The sequence below is a fragment of the Apus apus genome, chromosome 1 (genome assembly GCF_020740795.1).
Source record: "Apus apus isolate bApuApu2 chromosome 1, bApuApu2.pri.cur, whole genome shotgun sequence".
Taxonomy (NCBI): Eukaryota; Metazoa; Chordata; class Aves; order Apodiformes; family Apodidae; genus Apus; species Apus apus.
Genome location: NC_067282.1, coordinates 72,525,485 through 72,541,867, shown reverse-complemented (window position 1 = coordinate 72,541,867; position 16,383 = coordinate 72,525,485). Strand labels below are relative to the sequence as shown.

The window sequence follows — 16,383 nt, the reverse complement described above, 5'->3', positions numbered from 1 at the left end:
TAGTTGGCGATTACTTTGTCAGAGACTGTTGTGTTTAATTTTTATCATTGGGGAAAGAAATTTCTGCAGATGGAATTAAGCTTGCATGTAAGTATCAGTCATTGAGGTGTGTGAAAGAAATACAATGGTGGTAATGGCTTCATTCAGCTATTGTTGTGCTTGAGGGAACAATATCTCTGAACGTGTAAAAATAAAACATTAATAAATAGAAATAAACAAGCAGGAACACTGCCCTGTAGAAGTTTCATTATGGATAAAAAGCACATAAAACACTGAAATTCGTGTAACTTGTTAGGGGACTGCTGTCATTACATTGCTAATCATATAGTTACTGTACTGTTTTATAGACTAATGGTATGAACAATGAAATGTGGCTACTTCCTTAGTGTGTGGGAAATTGTATATAATATATGAAAATAAATAAATCCGTGGTGATTTTTGCTTTCCTCTAGAAACAAAGACCTCTGCCTAATAAGGGCAACAGCTTAGGTTGGGATGGAGGTCAAGGCTAAGTGTGGTCAGTGGCTCAGCACCTGTTCATCCTGTCTCCTGTGTACAAAGCCATGAGTCGCTCATCAGTCAGCTCTAAATTGTTGCTGCTTCAAGTAAATGGCATTTAAAAGTAAAGCACTATTGATTTTTATTTGGCTTTAATTGTTCCACTTTAAGTGATGATGATAGAGGAATCCATTAACACCTCATGGTATGGATCCATGCAGGTAGTGACCTGAACATCTTGAGGCTGCACAGTCAAATCAAGTCAGGCCATCCCTGCTTATCAGTCTATGCTTTCAGTGACTAGGTGTCATAGAATCATAGAATGCTTTAGGTTGGAAGGGACCTTAAGGATCATCTAGATCCAACCCTCCTGCCATGGGAAGGGACACTTCCTACTAGAACAGATTGCTCAGAGCCCTGTCTAACCTAGTCTTGAACACTTCCAGAGATGGGACAGCCACAGCCTCCCTGAGCAACCTGTTCCGGTGTCTCCACCATCCTCACACTAAATAACTTCTTCCTAATGTCTAATCTAAATCTCCCCTCTTGCAGTTTAAAACCATCACCCCTTGTCCTCTTGCTACACACCCTTGTAAAAAGTCCCTCCCCAGCTTTCCTGTAGCCCCTTCAGGTACTGGAAGGCCACTCTTAAGTTCTCCCTGGAGCCCTCTCTTCTCCAGGCTGAACAACCCCAACTCTCTCAGCCTGTCTTCATAGCAGAGGTGCTCCAGCCCTCTGATCATCTTTGTGGCCCTCCTCTGGACTCAATCCAGGAGCACCCTGTCTATCCTGTGTGGGGAGGTCCAGAACTGGACACAGTACTGGACACAGGTGGGGTCTCAGGACAGCAGAGTAAAGTGGGAGAATCACCTCCTTTGACCTGCTAGCCATGTTGCTTTTGATGCAGCCCAGAACCCAGTTGGCTTTCTGGGCTTCAAGCGCACATTGCTGTCTCATGTTAAGCTTCTTGTCCACCATCAAACCCAAGGCCTTCTCAGAGTAGTTTTTGATCAGTTTTCTGCCCATTTGTGAATGGGATTGTACTGACCCAGAGGCAGGACCTTGCACTTGGCCTGGTTGAACTTCATGCACTTTGTGCAGGCCCACCTGTAGCCCACCTGTAGCTGGTCAAAGTTCCTCTGGATGGCATCCCTTCTCTCCAGCTTGTTGATCTCACCACACAGTTTGGTGTAGTGAGCAAACTTGTGAGGGTGCACTCGATCCCACTGTCCGTGTCACCCATTAAGATGTGTAACTTCCATAATTTCAAAACTTTGAACATTTCAATAGTAAATGCTGGGAAGTGCAAGTCATTACTGCAAATACTGATTGCTTTATAGAATCATTGAATCACAGAATCATTAAGGTTCGAAACGACCTTAAAGATCATCAGGTTTCAACCCCCCTGCCATCAACAGGGAACCCTACCTCTCAGGTTGCACAAAACCTGATCCAACCTGGCCTTAAAAACCTCCAGGGATGGGGCATCAACAACCTCGCCGGGCAACCCATTCCAGTTCCTCACCACCCTTAGAATGAAGAATTTCTTCCTAATATCTAACCTAAATCTCCCCTCTCTCATTTTAAAACCCCTTGTTCTATCACTGTCTTCTCTGATGAAAAGCCCCTCCCCAGCTTTCCTGTAGCTCATTTTCAAGCACTGAAAGGCCGCTATAAGGTCTCCTTGGAGCCTTCTCTTCTCTAGGCTGAACTAACCACAACTCTCTCAGCATCTTCATAGCAGAGGTGCTCCAGCCCTCTGATGATCTTGGTGGCCCTTCTCTGGACCCTCTCCAACAGCTCCATGTCTTTCCTGTGTTGGGGTCTCCTTAGCTGTATGCAGTACTCCAGGTGGAGTTTCACCAGAGTAGAGGGGCAGAATCACCTCCCTGGCCCTTCTGGCCACACTTCTTTTGATGCAGCCCAGGATGCAGTTGCTCTCTGGACTCCAGCACACACTGGTGGCTCATGTCGAGCTTCTCATCTACTACCACCCCCAAGTTCTTTTCCTTGGGACTGCTCTCCAGCCATGCTTCCCCCAGCCTGTATTTGTGCCTGGGGTTGTGCTGACCCAGGTGCAGAACCTTGCGCTTGGCTTTGTTGAACTTCATGAGGTTGGCACTGGCCCAGCTCTCCAGCCTGTCAAGGTCCCTCTGGGTGGCCTCCCTTCCCTCTAGGGTGCATATCTTACATAGGCTTTTTTTTTCTTAACACTTCTCTCCTAGAATTCCTAATAGCTTTTTGAAGCCAGATGTTTGCCTTCCTTTTGTGTGCGTGTGTCAAAGTACAGTCGCTTATGTTCAGGTTAGGAAAACAGTCGAGGAGGTTTGGGGTTTTTTCTAACTTTAGTGTTCTTTTATTCCCAGAAGCCAAACTATGCCAGAGGGCTGATGCCTTGAGAGAGAAGTGTGATACTCTTGTGTAGCTGCTGATTCCTTGCTTGTTTTGATTATTTTTTGTACTGTGTTCTTTGTAATAGCTTTGCTTTGCTATTGCTTGGGTTATTTTCTTGTGCTTGTGATGTTTAAGAAAAGTAATCAAATAATCACTTCTAATAGAAATCCTTCTTTTTGTGTGTAGGAAACTCACAAATGGGTGCTACTATAGTAGATGCATTGGATACTCTTTATATCATGGGGCTTCATGATGAATTCAGAGAAGGACAAGAATGGATTGACAAAAATCTTGATTTCAGTGTGGTGAGTAGAACTTGTCCTAGTATTTCTCTAGTCCTTTTCATAGTGTTCCTCTTGTGGGGAGCCAGAATTGATCTTTCAGCTGAAATGTAAAAAATTTATAATTCAAAGTATCAGAAATTCAGATGTAAGCTTCACTGAAATTCTCTGTGTTTTAACTGTATGTATTTTGAAGAAAACCAAACCAACCCTTTCACACTTTAAGTAATGATACAACTATATATTGTCGTTTCAAAGTACAGGTCATAAGAGGATCATGGAAGAAATTCACCATGAGGGTAGTAAGGTGCTGGAACAGGTTGCCTAGGGAGGTTGTGGAAGTCCCCTCCCTGGAGGTGTTCAAGGCCAGGCTGGATGGGGCTTTGTGCAGCCTGGTCTTGTGTGAGGTGTCCCTGCTCATAGCAGGGAGGTTGGAACCTGATGATCTGTAAGGTCCCTTCCAAACCAGACCATTCTACAAATCTTTGATTCTAAGAAAGGAAATGGGGTCAGTGAGACCCAACAGGGCTGCAGAAATAAATGCAGAAAGATGAGGCTTTTCTATCTGATAGTATTTAGAAATAAATGAGGTGTGAAGAATATTTCCCCCAAAAGTAATTTATACACCAAAAGCATGGTGTATAAATTACTTAACACAATATCTTCTACAGTGTCATTAAGATGTTTTAACATGAAAAATGCCACTTGAGTCCTCTTAATTAGAGTCAGAACCTGTAGGTGATAAGAATTTCCCCACTGGTCATATGACATCTGACATCTAGGCATGCTTTGATTGTGCAAAGTTTGGAAGTGTTAAATGGAAGAAATTGCTCTATTTCATCCTTGTTGACCAGTGTTCTTATTGCTAGTATTGGGACTGTGTCATAGACTCTGCGAGAGAATTTGTATTTCAATCCTTGGAACTTGCTGTATGGTTCCAAAGGTAATTTTTCGTGCACTAATGCACAAAATGAAAGGTAGGTATACACTCAGAATTGAGCAGATGATTATTGTTGTTTTTATATCCTACATTTCAGAAATGATTTATTTGGGTTTTTTCCTTTTGTTTTATACATTGGCTGTCTGGCAAATATTAAAGAAATCCTACTCTGCTTTTTTCAGTTAGTGCCAGATAATTATTCAGTCTAAACCTGAATATCCTAAGTATATCAGAGATAGTGTGGACATAATGGTACTATTATGAGGATGAAACAAATTACTTCCATAATTTTTGGCTGTTCTCAGACAATCTCAATATAAATGTGCAGAATTAATCTAGGATTTGGGTAGAAGGAATTTACATGACCCATTCTGCTTCAGTTACAGTTTCCTATATCCATAAATATTTCTGAAAGTTAATGAATTGTCTTACATGTACCAGACTTGAGTAATTTCCTTATATGGTTTGTTGTAAATTTGTTCTTTTTGGATTCTTTTACTGGGAAATAAAATCATTGGTTTCATTCTGCACTGTGCCATTGCTTGTGTGATTCATGGCTTTAATAGATGTTGGGTGGAATCATATGCTGCATTGTTGATATTTTTCTTGTATCACCTGTATGTGAATAAAAATAAGTTTTTTTTAATTGAAGAAAACCTGTATTTTGGAGTATTTCAAACTTTAGTCTTTTAATCATCAGTGCTATTTGAGGAAATCTTTAAAGTATTCATATAATCTCTCTGAAATAAGTAATATGTGTAAAATTCATTTATTTTAGACACAAGCAAAATGCCTGAGACAGCTGCAGGTACCACAGAAATAGTGCAAAAAGGAAAGATTAACCTATAAATATAATTTAAACTGTGTACTAATTGGTGGGTCAACTTGTACAGTGTACATTCTAGTGATTTTTCTGGATAAAATGAAAGGTTCCCATATCTCAGTGTCTTTTGATAAAACTACATTTCTGTGTCCAATGTGTTGAATGAGTAGAAGTTTATGGGAAAGACAGATTGGGGTATATGAAGGCAAAGGAGTAAATGGGTGCAGAGGGAGGTGGAAAGATGCTAAAACTGGCTAGTTCTTAATTTTTCAGTGGGTTAAATGAGTCAAAACCTACTGGTGAATTTAGCCCAAGGATATTAATGTGAAGGAAGGAAGTAAAATGGTTTATTCTCCTGAGTTTCTCAGTGGTTTTGCAGAACTTGTTGTCAAAACATTAAATACACAAAGGCTATTTCTATGCTAAAATAGATCTCTGACTTTGAAAATTCACACTGGTAATTAAGGTTAAGAAAGCTTGTTTCAGGAATTCTCTAATTCTTATTTTACTTTATCCTGCACACCCAGAAGATTTGGTGTCATGCTTAAACATAAAAGATGCTGTATTATGGAAAAGTGCAGTCCTTTCCTATTTTCCCACCATTCCTTAACCATTTTAATTGCACTTTGTGATGATAATAAGATCAGAAAGCAGGAGAAGAAAAACCTAATTTGATTTTTAAAAATAATTTGAATCTGTGAGTAGAATTGTCACTTGGTGTCATGAAGATGCACACAAGAATTTCAGTATATATCTAGGTACTGAAACAGTACAAATCCTTGCATTCATGTTGATTTGGGGTATGTACTTGCCTCTGCCTTGATAATTTTTTTCTTATTCTTTGATAAGGGAGTTGGCTAATGATTTACTCTTTCTTCCTGTTTCAGAATTCTGAAGTGTCTGTTTTTGAGGTAAATATTCGCTTCATTGGTGGTCTTCTAGCAGCATACTACCTTTCAGGACAAGAGGTAAGGAGACTGAGAAGGGGTTGCTGAAACTGAATATATATCTAGCAAATGTTGCATATGAAGAATTTTCTAGAATCTTGGTTTCTTGGTAGTTTGCAAACTAGTTTTACAGCAGTAAGTTGTTCAAAGCAATCAAGTTCTTAGAATATGGAATCTTTAAAGCTTGTTTCTGTGCAGCTCTTGGACAATTTAGGACACTTTGTTAGAGCTTTGAAATGCTACTTTTGTCAAGATGTTTTCAAAAAATATCCACTCAAGCAAACATTGGCCTGAAATGTCAAGTCACAAGCTTCTCTTGCCAACAATAACTTGGTTTTATATTGTGTAACACCAGGAAGGTAGAAATAATAGTTCTGTCTCTTGTCCTGCAAGGCTGTAGGTTTGCCTCACAAAAGCGCAGCACAATCTTTTTACCCTTTTCTCAGTGGCAAATTGAGAAATACCAAGCCAATTTCATTCCACTTTTGAAACGTCTATTAAAAAAGATTGGAGAGTTACACTTGAGTGCTTATCCAAAGGCATGCTTAGATTGAAAGGGTGCATATACCCAAAGACTTGCGAGCATGGACTTCTTTGGTCTAGCAAAGGCTGAAAGGTGACCCAACCTACAGATTGTCATATTGTCTTATGTCTTATCAGCTACCTGTCTTTTGATCTGGTGCCTATGTCTTTGATTTGTTTGGTTTTATCTTTTTTTTTTCTTTAAAATTTTATGACCCTTCTGTAGTCCACTACCTAAAATATTAGGCTTCTAGCTTTATTTAATGCCAAGGATTTGATACAATTTCAGATGTTCATATGCATCTTCCTCCTTTGTTTAGGGGAGCACCACATACTTATCAAGTTCTGAGGGATTTTTGGTCCAGAGCCCTACAAATTACCAAGAAAAACCTCGTATTTGTTGGCTTTTTAGGTCTTCAGCATCATCCTGGGATCTGTGAATTTTCTTTTGTAGAAGTGTCTTCTCTTTGGATGGAGGGCTTCGTAGAAAAGCACAAATCCAGCTTATATCTTGAAAGAAATTGCTAGTTTATTTTTCATCAGATGCTACTGTTTCACCTTTTTTATTGTCCACATTCTCCAAGCCCCTCATCTGCAAAGGGATGAGCTGCAAGCAGTACTTTCTGCTGCACTGATTTATGTGGACTGATACAGAAGGCCCAGAGGAAAGAAGCAGCACAGCATTATTGACCTACTAGTTTTCTTTTGAAGGCTCCCAGAACAGAAACTTTCTTTTGTTGTCAGACATAAGCAAGGAAAACTGCATGTTGTTTTTATTTTGGTAGTGAAGAAGTTTCATAGGGAGCAGTTCGACCTACATGCACTTTTCAGCTTGTGCCAAGGAGCAGCTGAAGCAGCCAAGCTGGAACTGTTAGGGAGCAGTCAGAGTAGTTCCTGCTGTAGAGCAAGTGACCTCAGTAGCACACTGAAGGATGCTTCCTTTCTGGAAATCTGTATTCCTATTGGTTGGAGTTGAGATCACGTTAAGGTACTGTGTGATCACTGAAGCCTTCAAGTGTGGAGTAGAGCAGTCCCAAAAAATCTCTTCAACTAGGAATGTTGATCCTGGCTATGGCTAACTTACTCAAACTGGAGCATGCTCCTTGGAGACTTACACGATGAATGTGAAAAACCTCAGAGAGGAAGCAGAGATTACTCATCAGTAACTTGATTGTTTGTATAGATCCATGCCACACCTGTGCACAAGCATCTTAACCAGAACTTCTTTTGCCCCTGTATGGAGATGGATGCAGTGAAACACTGCCAAAACTTAGGCTGCATTTGTAAAGCTGAATATTCCTTTTCCTTTCATTTGTTTCTAAGTCAGTTGGTACACTCAGAGCAACATACTATTTCTTTTCTTGGAAAGTTTTTACCCTCTGTCATTAATGAACTTTGCCACTGAGCTGACTCTTTAGTTTTTAAAAATATTTTTATGGCATTAGTCTCTCCAATGGCTTTTGAATGCTTTCTGACTTCTGATAGATTATTCCTGTCAAGCGTTCATATGCATTATCTTTATTTTTCCAAAACAAGAACTCATTAAAAGAAAAAAGGTGTGGCAGACAGGACCACTGATGGTACCTGAGAGGCTACTTCATTTGCCAAGTTGGGTGGTTTCTCTGCAATTTGTCAGTGTGAGTAAGACAAGCAAGGGAACTTCAAGCATTTTCAGTAATTGAGCCCAACAGAGAGGCATCTGCTTCTGATGATAACTCCTTGGAGCTGGAAACAGGTTTGTTTGAGATGTCATTTCCAATCTGGTCTTCTCTCTTCTCTTCCCAAGGAGGAAAGGTATTCCTTAGCTCAGGATTGGGGCATACTTAATTTCTTGGGTTTTTTTCCTGCAATAAGGCATTTGAGGAAACACTTCTTAACCACTGCAAAGACAGGCAAACCTGATCCCCGTTGTTTGGGTTTTTTGCCTGATCAAGTTTGTGAACATGCACATGGGCTAAGGGAGTCTCTAGTTACCGACAGGTATCCTTCCTTTGTTCTTCATGCTATCATTTACTTCCTCATACTCCCTTGCCATGCCTTCTTTATAGTTCAGTCCCCATCTCCCTTCCTCCAAGCCTATACTGCTGTAAGACTGTTGCTAGATACTGGTTTAGGTTATCACACGAATTTCCATACTTCCACATGTTTTGTTTGATGTACTGAAAAACATGTCCAGTGTAAGGAATGGGCTACTTGGAATTAATTCTGGTTTTCCCCCTTTAATTTCTATAAATTCAGCTTAGGTCAGCAATGCGAGTTACTGCTCTGGGGGTGAAAATGATAAAAGCTGTTTACTTCATTTTTTGACTCCTGTTGGTGCTGTTAAAGATACTATACTGACAGCCATAAAATAGTGTCTGTGGAAGTTCAGTCATTTTTACTTGGCCACATTTGGAGAGTTGGAGTCAGCATGGTTTATCTACATGCTTTCACCCTTTGTATGGAGAGAATACCACCAGGATGATCAAAGGCCTGGAGCACCTCTGCTATGAACACAGGCTAAGAAAATTGGGGCTGTTCAGCCTGGAGAACAGAAGGCTCTGGGGAGACCTTATAGCGGCCTTCCAGTACTTGAAAGGGGCCTACAGGAAAGTTCGGGAGGGGCTTTTCATCAGAGAAGACAGTGATAGGACAAGGGGTAATGGTTTTAAACTGAGAGAGGGGAGATTTAGGTTAGATATTAGGAAGAAATTCTTCACTCTAAGGGTGTTGAGGAACTGGAATGGGTTGCCCAGGGAGGTTGTTGATGCCCCATCCCTGGGGGTTTCTAAGGCCAGGCTGGATGAGGTTTTGTGCAGCCTGGTCTAGTGGTAGGGTTCCCTGCTCATGGCAGGGGGGTTGGAACTTGATGATCTTTGAGGTCCCTTCCAACCTTTATGATTCTATGATTCTAATAATTGTGCTTGATAGGATTTTATCTGATTAGGAGTTGTAGTGCTAGATATTGATCACAGTTTTTAAATAAAGTTGGCTGCTAATTTAGATAGTTTACTGCTTTTATCAGAAACATGATAATTATAAAAAAAGTACTTAGCATGACTAGTGGTATGACTGTGGTCTCCATGGTATATTTTAGCTCTCATGTTACTGATATTGCTTAGATGAGCAACAACTGTGATCACAGTTTTAATGATGCTGGTAACAGTTGAGGATAAAATTTTAAACCTTTCATATTAAGATTGTGTGTGTTGCTATCCCTTTTTCCAGTAAGAGTTCGCTCTTGCTCACTGCACTGGGTAAGGAATAATGAAATTTATCTTTTACAACAACAAAAAAATAAGCTGCTTTTTTAGAAACTGGCAACTTGGCTTAAAATGCTGTAGGCCTGTCCTGTCCAGTGTTGAGTCACAGGCTTTTCTTTGTGAATTTTTTTAACAATTCAACCTTTTACATGTGGGAATTTCTGCCGGACTTCCTTGAGTGTTGAACATAAAACTGAAGTTTGAGGAGGATGCATTTTCATGTCCCCCAGCCAAATATCTTGGCTATCTTTCTTCCCTGTACCTTTCTTTTGATGTAAAGAGACAAAGTGGTTTCTCTGTCTTATCAGGCAGTTATCTTGATTTGGGGAAAATCACCATCTTTCTCCATTTTTCCATTTCAGAATGCATTTTGAATAGAAGAAAATAAAGATATACCTGTGAAACTTGGCACAGAGTAGAGTGTTTGCCCATACATTCGGTTTCATCTTCTCAAGTTGCAAAAGCAGAGATTTTTCTGGTGGCAGGGTAGTCTGCAATCTGGGAGGCCCTTGTTTAAATCCTCTGCACAATAAGTTTTTTCTGTCTGATCGTGGACAGGCCATTTGGTGTCTGGCTAGGTGCATTTTACCAGATATAAGAGTGTGCCTTCTTTGTCTCGGTTCTTATGTAGGAATGAGGTCCTAATGCTTTTGAGATTCTTGGAGTGGGCTGGTTGTTTGGGTTTTTTTTAAGCTTTGAGCCTGTGACTTTTCTCCAAAGTGTATAATTGATATATATAATCAATCTATGCTAAAATAGTGGAACATAGAATCACAGAATGGTTTGTATTGGAAGAGGCCTTTAAAGATCATCTAGTCCAACACCTTGCCATGGACAGCAGGAAGACCTAAATCAAATTGCTCAGAGCTCAGGCCAATCTGACTTTGAGCACTTTCAATGATGGGGCATCCACAACTTCTGTGTGCAGCCTGTTGCAGTGTCTCACCACTCTCATAGTAAAAAGAAAAAATTCTTTCTTATGTCCAGTTTAAACATACCCTCTTTCAGTTTAAAACCATTGCATCTTCTCCTGTCACTACAAACCCTGGTAAAAAGTCTTGCTCTATCTTTCTTATAAGCTCCCTTCATATATTAAAAGGCCACTATAAGGTTTCCATGGAGCCTTTCCATGGAGCCTCCTGGCTGAACAACCCCAACTCTCACAGTGTTTCTTCACAGGAGAGGTGCTCCAGCCCTCTGATCATCTATCTTTGTGGTCCTCCTCTGGACCCATTCTAACAGGTCCATGTCCTTGTGCTGGGGACTCCAGAACTGGCTACAGTACTGGGGACCCCAGTACAAGACGGGCATGCTGGGATGTTTTTAAAATCATACTATCAAACCAAAGACAGAAAAAGAGACTTGATAAAAAGCAGAAGGAAAAAGTGTGACATCTCATGGGGGTGCTGAACATCTCATGTCCATGCAGGATCTCATGTATTTTGCTGTGTGCCTGACGTTTTTTCACAGTTTCCACTCAGCAAAAAAACCAAAGTGTTTAGTTCATTGATCATTATTCCTTATTAAGCTGTACATTGATAGGCATAATCTCTGAGTACCGAGTCTCTAAATAGGAAGTGCAAAATTAATTGTGCCTGTACACAGTCAGGAGCTACTAATTTAAATATTTTTGGAGATACAAGTTTTAGGAGTGTACTTAGAAAGTGACTGGGAGCTGTACTGTGAGAACTAGGCACTCCTTTTTTCCACCCCAGGTTATGACAGAATGGATACAGTTTTCACATTTTTTATTTTGATCAAAAAAGAAGCATGACCTTGTAGATACGGGGTTTTCCGCCTTCTGAGTTCACAGGCACCACTATGCTTCCTCTTTTCCATCTGTTAAATGGAGTTAACAGGCCAAATTAACATTTAGAAGGTAAAATATGTAATAACTCATTTTCTGAATTGAGCCAGACTGTGATCATTTAACTTCTATAGGAACTGGTCATGGTCTTTATTATACTTGGGGAGGGGAACAAACTGTGACTTGGTTCATAATGTAACAGAAATAAGTAGGAATTTAATGTACCATATGCCTACTTTGGAGTAAAAATTGATTATGGCAGTTTAGGATGAAAATCAGCCTTACATAGATTAACAAAACAAAAAGAAGAAAAATCCCACCCCCCCCTCCAACGGACCATACCACCCCCCCAGAAAAAGTCCAAAACAGAAAAGCAAGAATGGTGTGGGGGGAGGGGACAGGGCTGCGGTAAGACTCAAGTATTTGGCTTCTCTCATGCATCATCCTGACAGAAATAAAATTTGTTTTTAGTTATAAATCAATCTGTTTTTTATAGTTTTTAATGATGCCTGTTAAGGTGTTTTTTTAGCACTTTCCCTAGAACAGTATGTTTCTTTATGTTTATTCCAAGTTAATTCTCCCTAGACTTATTGTACAAGAAAGTTTTGTGTTCTATATTGTTATCTTTAACTTCCTATCCAACACTAATAAAATGTCTTGATATCACTATTGTATGTAATGGCATCAGGATATAAATGCTTAATGAAAGAGTATCATGTATACACAGAGATCAGAACAAGATAAAGCACTTGCAGTAACATCCTTTTTTTTTTTTTTTTGTAAAATGCAAGTTACACTTTTATTTTTAGATTGGAGAGGTCTGCTCATACAGTCTCTTAAAGTATCAGATTCCTCTGTTGCCTGGAAATCAGCCATGTTGTATAGCTGACTTCCCAGAATTCTTTCATCTCTTGTAGTTTCTATCCAGTTATTTGATTTAAGATTTTTTTTCAAGTTATGTTTGGCACTTGCTCTTTCTCTGAGGTCTTCTCTTCACTATGTATATTGGCATTGCTAATTTTTTTTTTCAAAACAAATTATCTATGGATCTTTATTGGGTGTATGCTTGATGACATGTCCTGCTTCTTCCAATAAAGTTTGTGGATTTAGGGCTTTTTGGGCACCAGGGTAGCTGATACTGATTTCCGAGGGAGGACAGGAGAGATGCTTTGTAAAATCACTGCCTGTTCAAAACACTCGCAACTCCTGATGCCAAAAAGAAACAACCAGGCAAGCAGCAAGAACAAATGGCACCAAGCAGAAAAGAGCTGGCTGGTCTTTCTGCATTACTACTGGGACAAGAAAGCTTGTCAACAGACCACAGCTCTAGGCTGCAGCAGAAGTTACAAAACAGATCTGTGAGGAATGTGCCTGAATGTTAAATCTGTGACAATAGGCTGCCGGGCGACCAGGAATTGCCATGTCCTCTAAGCCTAGGACAGTAAAAGGTCTGTCAGAAGCTGATGTTGGGTACCGCACTAGAATCTTCAGCAGAAATGGGTTTTTCTTATGGTGTGTGTAATCAAGTGGCCCAAAAGCTGTCATTTCCATTATGCTGGAAATAACACCTGGTTAGTGAAGGAGTGGTAAGTACAAAGAAGACACTACAGAACACCAGTGCCAGCAGAGGCAAGCTGCAGTTCTTTGTATTGGCTGTGTAAACTTCCTTGAGCTCATAAAGGCAGATGGAGATTCCTATAGCATCTTGCAGGAAGGATCCAGACCTGTTGTTCCTCATTTCTGAAAACCATCCAAAAGGCAGCACTGAAGATGCTGAACCCTTCTAGGAGAAGTTTTTCACTTCCAAGTCTTTGTGAAGACACTGTAAATTAAGTTTCTGCTCTCCAAATTAGTGTTTTTTCAAGAAAGAAGAGAGACAGCTGTAGAGCCCAATGGTGCATATATGCAGAATACTCCTGTAGTGAAACACAATAAATGACCATAGGAGCAATAAAGCATAAGCAAGATAAGGGGCGACGTTGCTATGTTTTCACCAAGTGAAGAAGAAACCAGAGTTGATTGCTGTGTGTTCAAAATCTTCTGATTTTTTGCAGTTGTATTTGATTAATTGCTGTCACTTCTCCTCTATGGCTCCTTTCCAGTGGCTTCCCGCAGTGACTATACCCACTGCTAGAATGAACCTGATACATGTATGACATGCCAAATGTCTGTCCAACTTCTTGAAGAATAGAGCGGTGAAGTCCAAAAAGTTGAGCAAATCTACAGGAATGGTAATCTCTTTGCAGTGATCCGAATCATAGCCATATCCACTGCTCCTAGATACTGTGGTATCTCTCCTGAGAGTTAATAATTGAGTACCATTAATTCCCCGGAGCCTGCAGCCTTCAAAGAAGTTGCAGTTGCCGTTTCTCTCTGAGGCAGTTCTAGTGTTGAGGCCTGTGTCATCACCATAATCCTCACCAAAGAAGGAAGGAGGACAACAAAAGGCTGAGAAGGTGAATTTCTGATGGGACTGAAACCAGCAAGGTATCCTGGCTCCTCAGGAAGCATGCCAAGTGAGAATGGAGTAGAAAGCAGTAATCTCCTCCCATCTCTGGAGTAAAATTGATGATTGCTGAGTCGGCATTTGAAGAAGAAACGAGAGCAGCAGGAGGGGAAGAAGCAGCACCACTGTCTTACAGTGATTCTCCTTGCTTCAGAAAATGTGTCTTTCCAGACTGCCTCGCCTGACTTCCTTGTTGCACAGCAAGTCCTAGACAAGCAGATTGAGGCCCACCCACTGGGGGTTATAGAGTTATCTATATCTCCCCAATGAGGAAAGAGTCTCTTCCCTTGTATGTTTCAAGTCTGCCCCTTCCCCATAGCTACAGCTCCCCACTTACCTGTGACACCCTGTGGTTCACCATAGCGGCAAGCCCTCATTGCCATGGACACCTCCTGGGGCTCGGTGTCACCTGGTACTGGAAGTCAGTAAACTCCCTCAAGTTGCAGCTTTTCTCATAGTCACTTCACTCGCCTCCCCATGGCTGTGTGAAATGGGGGATGAAGTCCTTTGGTAATAGACTTTCACTAATATATTTTACTTCAGTTTGTAGTACCTTCATGAGCTTTCAGCCTTGGTTAAGGATTTTGGCCTTTCCCCTGTGTGTTCCCCACATGCTTTATTTTCTGCTGTCATGTTTTGTGTGTGTTAGGAATTGAGCGATATATTGTGTATACTGCGAGCAGGAAATACAGTCACAGTCCTCTAAAGTTGAGAGAAAATACCTGAAGCAACCATATCCTGGGGCTTGCCTGGGGTATATGTGTCATGTCCCCAGGTAGGAAAAGGCGGGATGCAAAATGCAGATCATTGTCAGGAGGCTGAAGAGGTGTAGTTAAGTGAGTCAGAGGAACATGATGTTACATGGATTTCTTTTGCTTGACTGTAGACAGTTTTTTGGGTACTTTGATTTTACCCTTGGATCCTTTAAATGTGTGGGGTTTCCCTGTCTTTCTGTACTTTGCCTTTGGGAAACTTGATTCTTTCAGCCTTAAGAACTCAAGGCAGTTAACTGAAATTTTTGTTTGAGTGATTTTAAACATACCATCTGTCCTGGTTTGAGCCAGGATGAAGCCAGTTTTTCTTTTGCTGATTCCTTTTTTTCATTTCAGTGAGCTTTCTTCAACTAGCAACTGCGTGTTCTGCTAGGTTGATAAGACACTGGAATGTTTTTGTAATTGCTGGGCCCTCAGGGTCGTGCCTTTGCTCTGCCGGCTCTTAATCTTCTCTGTAAAATTGTTGGTCATGTGTCCCGTAAGTGTTCTTTCGTGAAGGCTCACAGTTTTCTTATAAATGTATGTGTTATCAGGCTAACATCAGACATCAGTAATTACATAGTGGATAGTCTTAAGAATGAAAATACTGGAGATATTCACTGTGTTGGGGTGCTTCAGTGAACAGAAGCATGGCTGTGTCTTTTCTCAGCAATTAGCACTTTGAGTGCTTTTCCACAGTTGAGAGTTCCTAAAACGTCTGAAAACTCAGCACACTTTCTGAAGGAAAATGAACCAGAAGAAGGAATGTCATAAGTAGTGGTGCTCTCTTAAAACTCAGATTTAACTCTCTTGACTAACATCTTAGAGGAAGTTTGTAATAAAACCAAACATTGAGCCCATGGCTTCTGGGTTCTCCCCACAAAAGTTCATCTGCAACTGTTGGCAGCGGGGTTCAGGCATTACCAGTTGTTTGAGGTCCTTGAGTATATTCTGCTGCCAAGTGACCTGAGAATTACATTTTGAAAGTGACACTTAGGTATTTTGCCTAGAGCTCATTTGTTAGCAGTCCATAAAGAGCTCTGTAAGGTGTGCAGGAGTAACCCAATCTTGCCTTTAGAGAAACTAAGCATCTTTTATCTGATGTGAGGAGCATTGGCCTGTGGAAGGAGTGCACAATGTACCTAATTGGCTGTTTGCCTTTTTTCATGGAGTGGGGCTTCACAATTCATTAAAACCCCCAGTGTGACTGATAGTGGCAAGTAAAACACTCCTGCCAGCAATAATGCATGGAATGAAGGAAGCCTGGAGATGGATGAAGGGTCAGTTGAGCTCTGGAGCCCTCAACACAGGAAAGACATGGAGCTGTTGGAGACAGTCCAGAGAAGGGCCAGAAAGATGATCAGAGGGCTGGAGCACCTCTGGCATGAAGACAGGCTGAGGGAGTAGGGGCTGTTCAGCCTGGAGAAGGGAAGGCTCCAGGGAGACCTCACAGCAACCTCCCAGTACTTGAAAGGGGCCTACAGGAAAGCTGGGGAGGGCAGTATAAAACAAGGGGTAATGGTTTTAATCTGAAAGAGGGCAGATTTAGGTTAGACATCAGGAAGAAATTCTTCACCATGAGGGTAGCAAGGCACTGGAATAGGTTGCCCAGGGAGGTTGTAGTTGTCCCCTCCCTGGACGTATTTAAGGTTGGATGAGACCTTGTGCAGC

The 16,383-nt window shown here is 40.9% G+C and overlaps 1 protein-coding gene across 3 annotated transcripts in view; it reads left to right on the top strand.

The window, feature by feature from the left end:
• The window catches only part of MAN1A2 (mannosidase alpha class 1A member 2), a 149,689-nt gene that overhangs the window by 63,927 nt on the left and 69,379 nt on the right, over window positions 1-16,383 (top strand). For all 3 annotated transcript variants that reach the window (XM_051608433.1, XM_051608434.1, XM_051608435.1), the window contains 2 exons: window positions 3,079-3,197; window positions 5,824-5,904. In XM_051608433.1, the coding sequence (XP_051464393.1) occupies window positions 3,079-3,197; window positions 5,824-5,904 (200 nt within the window). The remainder of the gene's footprint in view (window positions 1-3,078; window positions 3,198-5,823; window positions 5,905-16,383) is intronic.